This window comes from Grampus griseus (assembly GCF_964374135.1).
Source record: "Grampus griseus genome assembly, chromosome: 1".
Lineage (NCBI taxonomy): Eukaryota > Metazoa > Chordata > Mammalia > Artiodactyla > Delphinidae > Grampus > Grampus griseus.
The window spans coordinates 145,957,717-145,970,308 of NC_139017.1; the positions used below are offsets into that span (position 1 = coordinate 145,957,717).

At 38.2% G+C, this 12,592-nt stretch overlaps 1 protein-coding gene across 1 annotated transcript in view; it reads left to right on the forward strand.

Moving 5' to 3' along the window:
- TESK2 (testis associated actin remodelling kinase 2) overlaps window positions 1-12,592 on the forward strand; it is a 130,088-nt gene that overhangs the window by 22,561 nt on the left and 94,935 nt on the right. Inside the window, exon 2 of the mRNA XM_082648505.1 lies at window positions 5,631-5,942. Coding sequence (XP_082504631.1) covers window positions 5,721-5,942 — 222 coding nt within the window. The 5' untranslated portion in view covers window positions 5,631-5,720. The remainder of the gene's footprint in view (window positions 1-5,630; window positions 5,943-12,592) is intronic.

The window sequence follows — 12,592 nt, forward strand, 5'->3', positions numbered from 1 at the left end:
CCTGTGCTGTACAGTAGGTCCCTGTTGGTTATCTATTTTATATATAGTAGTGTGTTTTTGTTAATCCCAAACTCCTAATATATCGTTCCCCCCCATTTCCCCTTTGGTAACCATAAGTTTGTTTTCTATGTCTTTGGGACTCTCTCTGTTTTATATATGTTCATTTGTATCGTTTATTTTTTTAGATTCCACATATAAGCGATGTCATATGCTATTTTGTCTGGCTTACTTCACTTAGTGTGGTAATCTCTGGGTCCATCCATGTTGCTGCAAATGGCATTATTTCATTCTTTTTTATAGCTGAGTAATATTCCATTGTATATATGTAGCACATCTTCTTTATCCATTCCTCTGTCAGTGGACATTTAGGTTGCTTCCATGTCCTGGCTATTGTAAATAGTGCTGCAATGAACGTTGGGATGCATGTATCTTTTTGAATTATAGTTTTCTCTGGATATATGCCCAGGAGTGGGATTGCAGGATCATGTGGTAGTTCTGTTTTTATTTTTTTAAGGAACCTCCCTACTGTTTTCCATAGTGGTTCTACCAATTTACATTCCCCCCAACAGTGTAGGAGGGTTTCCTTTTCTCCTGAACTTCTCTAGCATTTATTGTTTGTAGACTTTTTTTTTTTTTTTTTTTTTTTTGAGGTACGCGGGCCTCTCACTGTTGTGGCCTCTCCTGTTGCGGAGCACAGGCTCCGGACGCGCAGGCTCAGTGGCCATGGCTCACGGGCCCAGCCGCTCCGCAGCATGTGGGATCTTCCCGGACCGGGGCACGAACCCGTGTCCCCTGCATTGGCAGGCAGACTCTCAACCACTGCGCCACCAGGGAAGCCCTGTAGACTTTTTAATGATGGCCATTCTGACTGGCGTGGGGTGATACCTCACTGTAGTTTTGATTTGCATTTCTCTAATAATTAGCGATATTGAGCATCTTTTCATGCGCCTGTTGGTCGTCTGTATGTCTTCTTTGGAGAAATGTCTGTTTCGGTCTTCTGCCCACTTTTTGATTTGGTTGTTTGTTTCTTTTGATATTGAGTTGCATGAGCTGTTTGTATATTTTGGAGATTAATCCCTTGGTTTGGTTGCTTTATTTTACAAATATTTTTGTACACTAAGTTGGTTGCTTTATTTTACATTTTCTCCCATTCTGTATTTTTCTAAAGTTTCTTTTTCTTTTCCATCTCTGTCCAAATTGTAATTGGCCTGGACTTCCTCTGCACTCAAATCCTGATCCTCTTTTATATGCGGATGACTAGCTTAACTCCTTACAACTCTCATAGTGGAAAAACACTGAACTAAGAAATAATGAAATGGAAAAAGCTTGAGCTTTGGTGCTGGGTGGACCTTTGTTCCAGTTCTGGTTCTACCAGGTCTGTTTCCTTAGACAAGTTACTTAACCTCCTGAGCCTACATTTGTTTTTCTGTAAAATCGGGATCATACCTGCCTTGGTGGTATATTTTGAGGATTAAATGAGAAAGTGCCTGTGAAATTCTTGGTGTTTTTTTAAAAAAGCTATTAATATTCCCCTTCCCTGCTGTAGGGGATCTTCAACTCTTAGTGTACATAAGAATCACTGGGAAACTTGGTAAAATTTCTAGGCCTCACTCCAAGAGATTCTGATTTAGTGGGTCAAGGTTGAGACCCAAGAATCTGAGTTTTAAATGAAGTCCTTGGGTAATTTTGAAGCAGATGATCAACAGACATACTTTTAGAAGTGCATTATCCTTGGTTCTAAGTCTAGCTTTGCTAGTAAATACCTTATAGCTGTGGGCACATTATTTATGCTTTCTGGTCCTTTTGTTTCCTAAAATATAAAATGAACTTCATGGTCTCTACTGGCTGTAAAATTTTAAAAATGTTGGTCTTATAATGCTAAATTTTTGATCTGGTGAGTTGTTGCCACTTTTTGGCAGAGGTTCAATAGAGATACTTAAATGTTGCATTCTTTTTTTCTTCTTTTTTTTGGCCGCGTCGGGTCTTAGTTGCGGCACGTGGGATCTTTTTTTTCTTGTGGCATGCGGGCTGTTCGTTGCGGCGTGCAGGCTTCTCTCTAGTTGTGGCATGCGGGTTCTCTCTCTAGTTGTGGCACGTGGGCTCCAGAATGCATGGGTTCTGTACTTGGCAGCATGCGGGCTCTCTTGTTGAAGCCTCAGTAGTTGTGGCACGTGGGCTTAGTTGCCCCATGTCACGTGGGACCTTAGTTCTCCGACCAGGAATTGAACCCACTTCCCCTGCACTGGAAGGCAAATTCTTTACCACTGGACCACGAGGAAAGTCTCAAATGTTTCATTCTTTAGGAACTTGGATTATTCTTCCTTCTGTGAAGAATGGTGACACTAGCTAGGCAAAAATAATTTGTTTTAAAGATACAGTTATATCTCATGGAACCTTAAGCCAGGATACAGTTAGGCCTCAGGAATCAGGGATTAGAGCACATTAGGAAAATCAAGAAGTTCTTGTCTGTGCCTTTTTTTCCTCTGCAAATTTGCCTTAATCCCTTGGCTTATTCTGCCTTCAAGCCTGCATGGTAGAAAATCGCCATGGCCAACAGCTCCTGAGTTTACATGGTTTCCATTTTAGAAAGCAGCCAGACTGAGGCTGGAATATCTTAATTCCTATTCCAAATTGCCCAGAAAGGAAATGTGATTGGTCCATATTGAGTAGAACGCTATCAACTTTGGCTACAGCAGGGTCATATTGTAAGGATATCCCTGCAAGCCCTGCTGCTAATTCTCCATGATTGGAGGTGGCAGAGGTATTCTGGGTTAGGTATTCATCACATTTATGGAAGTGTTTCACTAATTGTAGAATCACAATGTTGTATTTTGCATAGGACTCTTATAATTGATTCTTTTTAAAAAATCTTTTTCAATACTAATTTTATTTTTATTAAAAAATTTTTTTATTTTAAAAATATTTTATTTATTTGGTTGCACTGGGTCTTAGTTGTGGCAGGCGGGCTCCTTAGTTGGGGCTCACGGACTCCTTAGTTGCTGCTCGCTGGCTCCTTAGTTGCGGCTTGCTGGCTTCTTAGTTGTGGCATGCATGTGGGATCTAGTTCCTTGACCAGGGATTGAACCTGGGGTCCCTGCATTGGGAGCATGGAGTCTTAACCACTGTGCCACCAGGGAAGTCCCCAGATTTTTATTTTATATTGGAGTATAGTTGATTAACAGTGTTGTGTTAGTTTCACGTGTACAGCAGAGTGATTCATTTATACATATACATGTAACTATTCTTTTTCAAATTCTTTTCCCATTTAGGTGATTACAGATTATTGAGCAGAGTTCCCTGTGCTACACAGTAGGTCCTTATTAGTTATCTGTTTTATATATAGAAGTGTGCATGTGTCAATCCCAGTCTCCCAATTTATCCTCCCCCCATATTCCTGGTAACTGTAAGTTTGTTTTCTACATCTGTGACTCTATTTTTGTAAGTACGTTCATTTGTACCATTTTTTTTTTAGATTCCACATGTAAGTGATATCATATGATATTTGTCTTTCTCTGACTTACTTCACTCAGTATGACAATCTCTAGATCCATCCATGTTGCTGCAAATGGCATTATTTTGTTCTTTTTTATGGCTGAGTAATATTCCATTGTACATATGTACCACATCTTCTTTATCCATTCTTCTGTCAGTGGACATTAAGGTTGCTTCCATGTCCTGGCTATTGTAAATAGTGCTGCAATGAACGTTGGGGCGCAGGTATTGTTTCAAATTATGGTTTTCTCTGGATATATGCCCAGGAGCGGGATTGCTGGATCATATGGTAGCTCTGTTTTTAGTATTTTAAGGAATCTCCATACTGTTCTCCATAGTGGGTGTACCAATTTACATTCCCACCAACAGTGTAAGAGGGTTCCCTATTCTCCACACCCTCTCCAGCATTTATTGTTTGTAGATTTTTTGATGATGGCCATTCTGACTGGTGTGAAGTGATACCTCATTGTAGTTTTGATTTGCATTTCTCTAATAATTAACCATGTTGAGCGTCTTTTCATGTGCCTATTGGCCATCTGTGTGTCTTCTTTGGAGAAATGTCTATTTAGGTCTTCTGCCCATTTTTTGATTGGGTTGTTTGGTTTTTTGATATTGAACTGCATGATATGTTTGTAAATTTTGGAGATCAGTTGCATCATTTGCAAATATTTTCTCCCATTTTGTGGGTTGTCTTTTTGTTTTGTTTATGGTGTCCTTTGCTATGCAAAAGCTTTTGAGTTTAATTAGGTCCCAGTTGTTTATTTTTGTTTTTATTTCCATTACTCTGGGAGACAGATCGAAAAAGATATTGCAATTTATGTGAAAGAGTGTTCTGCCTGTATTTTCCTCTACCAGTTTTTAAAAAAATATTTATTTATTTGTTTGTTTGTTTAGGCTGTGTTAGGTCTTAGTTGGGGCATGTGGGAACTTTAGTTGCAGCATGCAGACTTCTTAGTTGCAGCATGCACACGGCATCTAGTTCCCTGACCAGGGATTGAACCTGGGCCCCCTGCATTGGGAGTGTGGAGTCTTACCCGCTGGAGCACAGGGAAGTCTCCTCTGAGAGTTTTATAGATGCTGGGAAAACTGGACAACTACACGTAAAAAAATAAATTAAATTAGAACATCTTTTTAACACCGTACACAAAAATAAACTTAAAATGGATTAAAGGGACTTCCCTGGTGGTCCAGTGGTAAAGAATCCACCTTACAATGCAGGGGGCACAGGTTCCATCCCTGGTCAGGGAACTAGAATCCCACATACTGCGGGACAACTAAGCCCCTCGTGCCACAACTACTGAGCTCGCGCCTCAACTAAAGTAGAGAAAACCCACATGCCACAACTAGAGAGAAGCCTGCGCGCTGCAATGAAAGATCCCGCATGCCTCAACGAAGATCCATGCGTGCCACAACTAAGACCTGACACAACCAAAAATAAATAAATAATAAATAAATCTTTAAAAAAAAATGGATTAAAGGCCTAAATATAATTGATTCTTGTGGAAAAAGTAGATGTTGGGAGAGACAGGCTAAAAGAAAAAGTGGGTTTTTGTTTTTATTCTTAGGTGCCAGATGGGATGGAGCCTTCTGTAGTCACTTCTGCTGGACTGGGTTGTTTAATCAAGAGTGGAATTTTAAATTGCTTTTGGATATAGTTTTCTTTTAAAATTATACAATTTTATAGTATAAAATATTTGTCATCCTTGTTTTATATATTTGGACTTAATGATTTTTCAAATGAAGAGAAAATTATATGAGGCTGTGAAGGGCATTGGCAGGAGCACAGGCTTTTGAATCAGACAATCTGGCATGTTAACTTTATCTGTACCATTTGGTGACTGTATGATTGCTTGACCTCTCTGTGAAATGAACATAATCTTATATCATGGGTTATTTGAGAATCAAATGACATGACATATGCATAACTCTTACAGTATGTTTCTTAGATAATAGGTACTCAACGAATAATAGATATATCACTGCTTTTTGAAGGTAAAAGCATAAAGTGTTTTTTAGATCTGAAAATCAGGAGCTAGAATATGAAAGAGGAAATATTTTTACATTGATAGTGTTCTGTATGCCTGTATTTATTATTCGTTAATGGTTTTAATGAAATATCATTTTAATCTCTTATTTAGTGACAAGCCAGAAGAGAAGTAAAACTCAACAGAAATTTACTATGTGTGGAATTCATTCCTAAAAGAAGAAAAAAAGTGATTATTGAGACTATGGATCGGAGCAAACGGAATTCAATTGCAGGATTTCCTCCACGTGTGGAGCGTCTTGAAGATTTTGAAGGAGGTGGTGGAGGGGACGGGAACATGACCCAGGTGGGAAGAGTTTGGCCCTCTTCATATCGAGCTCTTATAAGTGCCTTTTCCAGACTGACGCGTTTAGATGACTTCACCTGTGAAAAAATAGGGTCTGGCTTCTTCTCTGAAGTGTTCAAGGTGAGTGATGCATCAGTTTTTCTTATATTGTCTTGTTGATGGTCAGTTTCACTGCAGAGTTGACAGTTGTGTTTAATTAAGACATAGGCTTTGCCTTGTCAGGGTGCTATGGATCTTGAGCAGTGTTACAAACTGTCCTCTTGAGCTATCTATTAACTTGTAAGATATTTTATTTATTTTAATTATGAAAATACTACATGCTGATCAAAAATTAAAATAATATAGGAGCCTCTTCCACTCCCCCAGAATTCTTCATCAGCCCAAATGGAAACTTTGTACCCATTAAAAAATAACTCCCTCCACTACCCTTAGCCCTGTTAATGTCTGTTCTACCTTCTGTCTCTATGAATATGTCTATTCTAGGTATCTCATATTAATGGAATTATACAATATTTGTCCTTTTATGCCTGGATTATTTCACTTAGCATAATGTCCTCAAGATTCATCCATGTTGAAGCATATATCAGAATTTCGTTTCTTTGGAATTCTCTGGCGATCCAGTGATTAGGACTTGGTGCTGTCACTGCCGGGGCTCTGATTTGATCCCTGGTCCGTGAGTTAAGATCCTGCAAGCCACACGGCAGGGCAAAAAAAAAAAAAAAAAAGAATTTCATTTCATTTTATATCTGAATAATATCCCATTGTGTGTATATACCACATTTTTTTTATCCGTTCACCTGCTGATGGACATTTAGGTTGTTTCCTCCTTTTGATTATTGTAAATGATGCTGCTATGAACACTGATGTACAAGTAACTGAGTCCCTGCTTTCAGTTCTTTTGGGTATTTACCTATAAGTGAAACTGATGGGTCATATAGTAATTCTGTGTTTAGCTTTTTAAAGAAATTGTGGTAAAATACACATAACATAAAATTCACTATCTTAACCATTTTTAAGTGTACAGTTTTAAGTATATTCACATTGCTGTGCAACCAATCTTCAGAACTTTTTCATCTTGCAAAACTGAAACTCTGTACCTACTAAATAATTCTTCCCTTCCCTCTCCCCGCAGCTCCTGGCAACAACCATTCTACTTTCTGTTTCTATGAGTTTGACTACTCTAGATACCCTATATAAATGAAATCATGTAGTTTTTGTCTTTTTGTGATTACCTTATTTCACTTAGTCTGTTTTACTTTTTAAGGAACCACCATACTATTTTATGTAGAGTTGTACCATTTTACATTCCCACTAGCAACGTACAACAGTTCTCATTTCTCCATATTCTTACTAACACTTGTTCTTTCTTTCTTTCTTTCTTTCTTTCTTTCTTTCTTTCTTTCTTTCTTTCTTTCTTTCTTTCTTTCCTCCTTCCTTCCTTCCTTCCTTCCTTCCTTCCTTCCTTCCTTCCTTCCTTCCTTCCTTCCTTCCTTTCTTTCTTTCTTTCTTTCTTTCTTTCTTTCTGATATTAGCAATTCTGGTGGATATGGAGTGATATCTCATGTGGCTTTGATTTGCATTTCTTTAATGACTAGTGATGTTGAGCATCTTTGCATTGGCCTTTTGTGTATCTTCTTTGGAAAAATATCTATTCAAGTCTTTTGTCCTTTTTTTTTTTTGTGGTATGCGGGCCTCCCACCGCTGTGACCTTTCCCATTGCGGAGCACAGGCTCTGGACGCGCAGGCCCAGCAGCCATGTCCCACGGGCCCAGCCGCTCCGCGGCACGCGGGATTCTCCCAGACCAGGGCACGAACCCGCACCCCCCGCATCGGCAGGTGGACTCCCAACCACTGCGCCACCAGGGAAGCCTTTTTTGTCCACTTTTGAGTTCGATTTTATTTGTATGTAAGGGTCATATCCTTTATCAGATATATGATTTGAAAATATTTTCTCTTATTCTGTGGGTTGTCTTTTTACACTCTTATAGTGTCCTTTGATGCACACAAGTTTTTAATTCTGATTATGTCTAGTTTACCTAGTTTTTCTTTTGTTGCCTGTGCTTTTGGTGTCATGCCCCAAAATAACTTCCAAATCCAATATCATGATTTTCCCCAATGATTTCTTCTAAGAGTTTTATAGTTTTAGCTCTTACATTTATGTCTTTGATCCATTTAAGTTAATTTTTGTATGTAGTGAAAGGAAAGATCTAACTTCATTCATTCAATGGTGCTGAGTTTTCCCAGCACCATTTGTTGAAAAAAAACTGTTCTTTCCCCATTGAATGGTCTTGGCACCCTGTTGAAAATCAGTTGATCATATGTGCCAGTGTTGATAACGCTTTTATTTTATTTTATTTAAAAACATTTATTTAGGGACTTCCCTGGTGGCACAGTGGTTAAGAATCCGCCTGCCAATTCAGGGGACACGGGTTTGATCCCTGGTCCGGGAAGATCCCACATGCCACAGAGCAACTAAGCTCGTGTGCCACAACTGCTGAGCCTGCGCTCTAGAGCCTGCGAGCCACAACTACTGAGCCCATGTGCCACAACTACTGAAGCCCACACACCTAGAGCCCATGCTCTGCAACAAGAGAAGCCACTGCAATGAGAAGCCTGTGCACCACAACGAAGAGGAGCCCCCGCTCGCTGCAACCAAAGAAAAGCCCACGCACACAACAAAGACCCAACGCAGCCAAAAATAAAATAAATAAATAATAAAATAAATAAAAAATAAAATAAATAAATTTATAAAAAAAAGAAAGTCATTGCCATACCCAAGGTCATCTAGGTTTTCTTATGTGTTATCTTCTAGGAGTTTTACAGTTTTGCATTTTATGTTTAGGTCTGTGATCCATTTTGAGTTAATTTTTATGAAGGTGTAAAGTCTATGTCTAGATTCATTTTTTTGCATGTGAATCTCTAGTTCTTCCAGCCGCATTTCCTGAAAAGACTATTTTTGCTCTGTTTTATTGCCTTTGCTTCTTTGTCAAAGATCAATTGACTGTATTTATGTGGATTTCTGGGCTCTGTATTCTATTCCATTCATCTGTTTGTTTATTCTTTCATCAATACAACAAAGTCTTGATTACTGTAGCTTTATAATATGTTTTGAGGTCAAGTATTTGTTCTTCTTTAACACTGAGTTGGCTATTCTGGGTTTTTTGCCTCTCTATATACACTTTAGAATCAGTTTGTTGATATATACAAGATAACTTGCTGGGATTTTGGGATTGCATTGAGTCTATAGATTAAATTGGGAAAAACTGACATTTTGACAATATTGAGTCTTTTTTTTTTTATATATTTTATTTATTTATTTATGGCTGTGTTGGGTCTTCATTTCTGTGCGAGGGCTTTCTCTAGTTGTTGCAAGCGGGGAGCACTCTTCATTGCGGTGCGCGGGCCTCTCATTGTCGCGGCCTCTCTTGTTGCGGAGCACAGGCTCCAGACGCGCAGGCTCAGTAGTTGTGGCGCACGGGCTTAGCTGCTCCGCGGCATGTGGGATCTTCCCGGACCAGGGCTCGAACCCGTGTTTCCTGCATTGGCAGGCAGATTCTTAACCACTGCGCCACCAGGGAAGCCCGACAATATTGAGTCTTATCCATGAACATGGAATACCTCTCCGTGTATGTAGTTCTTCTTTGTTATCTTTCATCAGAGTTTTGTAGTTTTCTTCATACAGATCTTGTACATATTTTGTTAGATTTACACCCAAATATTTTATTTTGGGGGTTGCTGATGTAAATAGTAATTTGTAATTTTAAATTCTACTTATTCATTGCCTGTATATAGGAATGTAATTGGGCTTTTTTGTACTAACCTTGTATCTTGCAACCTTACTATAATTGCTTATTAATTTCAGGAGGTTTTTTAAAAATTAATTAATTAATTAATTAATTTGGCTGCCTCAGGTCTTAGTTGTGGCATGTGGGATCTTCATTGTGGCACGTGGAATCTTTTGTTGCAGCACACAGGCTTCTCTCTAGTTGTGGTGCTCAGGCTCCAGACGCGCAGACTCAGTAGTTGTGGCTTACGGGCCTAGTTGCTCCACGGCATGTGGGATCTTCCCAGACCAGGGCTCAAACCCGTGTCCCCTGCATTGGCAGGCAGATTCTCAACCACTGCACCACCAGGGAAGCCCCGGAAGGTGGATTCTTAACCACTGGACCACCAGGGAAGTCCCTGTATGCTCTCATCATTTCTAGTGTAATTTGGTTTGATTTTCTTTTTTTTTTTTAAACATCTTTATTGGAGTATAATTGCTTTACAATGGTATGTTACTTTCTGCTTTATAACAAAGTGAATCAGCTATACATATACATATATCCCCATATCTCCTCCCTCTAGTGTCTCCCTCCCACCCTGATTTCCTTTTTAATCTAAGAATTATATAATATGAGATTTTAAAATTTCCACACAGTAAGTTTTCTTTTGGTAATTGTTTGATATTTAATTTCTAATTTTAGTGCATCATGATCAGAGAAAATGGCTTATATGAAGTCTGCCTTTGGAGTATAATTTAGATTTTGTTTTGGTGTAATGCATGATCAGATTTTTTTGAATGCTGCAAATGTGTTTGAAACAAATATGAATTTCTATTTGTTTGCATAAAGTTCTATATATCTCTGTTAGATTAAGCTTTTGTATTGTGTTATTCAGATGTTATATGGCCTTCTTTATTTTAGTCTAATCTATTTCTTTGAAAAAGTTCTATTAATAGTTCCTAATGTGTTTATAGATTTCTCCTTGTGTTTCTCTCAGCGTGTTATTTGTTTACAGGCCATTTTGTGAAGTAGATATTAATAGAAATTCATGATTATTATTGGATTGTATGCTATAGATAGATTGTATATTTTATAAATGCTGGGTTTTTATTTTTATCCCACCTTATGCTTTTAGCTTTGATTTCTACTTTATCTGATATCAATATTGTGTACCTTCTTCCTCACTGTATGCATTTGTCTGTTGTTTCGGTTATTATTTTCCCAGTATGTCTTTTTCCATCTCTATTTTTATTCTGTCTGTGATAGTACATTTTTAATGTGTGTCCTGTGAAACAGTTTTATATTTAGTTTTTTTGATCCAAAATTAAATTTGCCCATAAAGAGAGAGATTGTAATCTGTTTACATTTATTGTGATTACTTCTGTCTTTATACTGAGTAAACTCTTAAATGGTAATTTAATGAGTATAGAATTTAGGACAGTAGTTATTTTCCTCAGCACTTTGAAATTACTCTTCCCCTTTTTCTTCTTCTTTTTGTAGTTCACCTCTATTTTTGCTGATAAGTTAATTCTTAGTCTGGTTGTTACCCTTTTTATTTTTCATTTATTTATGTATTTTTTTTAAAGACTATGGTTTCTTTTTTCTTTTTTTTTTTGGCTGCAGTTGGTCTTCATTACTGCACATGGGCTTTCTCTAGTTGCGGCGAGTGGGGCCTACTCTTCGTTGTGGTGCGTGGGCTTCTCATTTCAGTGGCTTCTCTTGTTGTGGAGCATGGGCACTAGGCACACAGGCCTCAGTAGTCGTGGCACATGGGCTCAGTAGTTGTGGCTCACAGGCTCTAGAGCACAGGCTCAGTAGTTGTGGCGCATGGGCTTAGTTGCTCCATGGCATGTGGGATCTTCCTGGACCAGGGATCGAACCTGTGTCCCCTGCATTGTCAGGCGGATTCTTAACCACTGCGCCACCAGGGAAGTCCCAGGGATTTTTTTTTTTATCTCTTTTTATCTCTGTACACTGCTGTATCCTCAGTGTCTAGAATTCTACTTGGCATATAGTACCCATTTTTCTACAAGGTTATTTTTCTTGTATCTTACTGATTTGTGGGACTCCTTTATATCTGTGCTATGAATTATAGATATTTTCTAAGATTGTAGTGCTTTTTAAGCTAGTTTTTAACAATTTTGCAATGTAGAAATAGTTCATTTTGTTTTTTTACTGTCTTGACTTCTGTTTCTTTTATTATTTAGAAAGGCTGTCTGCACTCCTTTGTTATAAATAACATAATTTTTTTCTAATCACTTTTATGGTATTACTACTTATGTTTAAATATTTGATCCATCTGGAATTTATTTTTTAAGATGTGTACTCAGTTCTACCAGCAACATTTAGTTTATATCAATCTTTAATATTTTTCTCACTGATTGGAAATGTCACCTTTATTCTATACTGAATTTTCCTAAGTATTTTGGTCTCTTTCTAGACTTTATTCTATTGCATTGAACTGTCTATTCATATACCAGCATTGCAGCTTTATTTTAATATCTGATTAGTCTAGTTCTCCATCATTATTATTCCTTTTCAGAATTTTCTTGGCATTTCTTCCTTTTTTTTTTTTTTTTACAGTACGCGGGCCTCTCACTGTTGTGGCCTCTCGCATTGCAGAGCGCAGGCTCCGGACGCGCAGGCTCAGCAGCCATGGCTCACGGGCCTAGCCGCTCCACTGCATGTGGGATCTTCCCGGACTGGGGTACAAACCCATGTCCCCTGCATCGGCAGGCAGACTCTCAGCCACTGCGCCACCAGGGAAGCCCAACTTCCATTATATCTTATGTTTGTTGTTTGCATATGAGAACTATTAATTTTTACATATTAATTTTTGGTGCATCTAGTATGCTGAGTTTTTTAATGTTTGCAGTAGATTCACTTTGATTTTCCAGACATACAGTCATATCTGTGAATGATGATAAATTTATTTCCCATTTTTATATCTCACTTATCTTTTTCTCAATAAATTGCATTGATCAGTACTTCCTAAAATGTTAAATA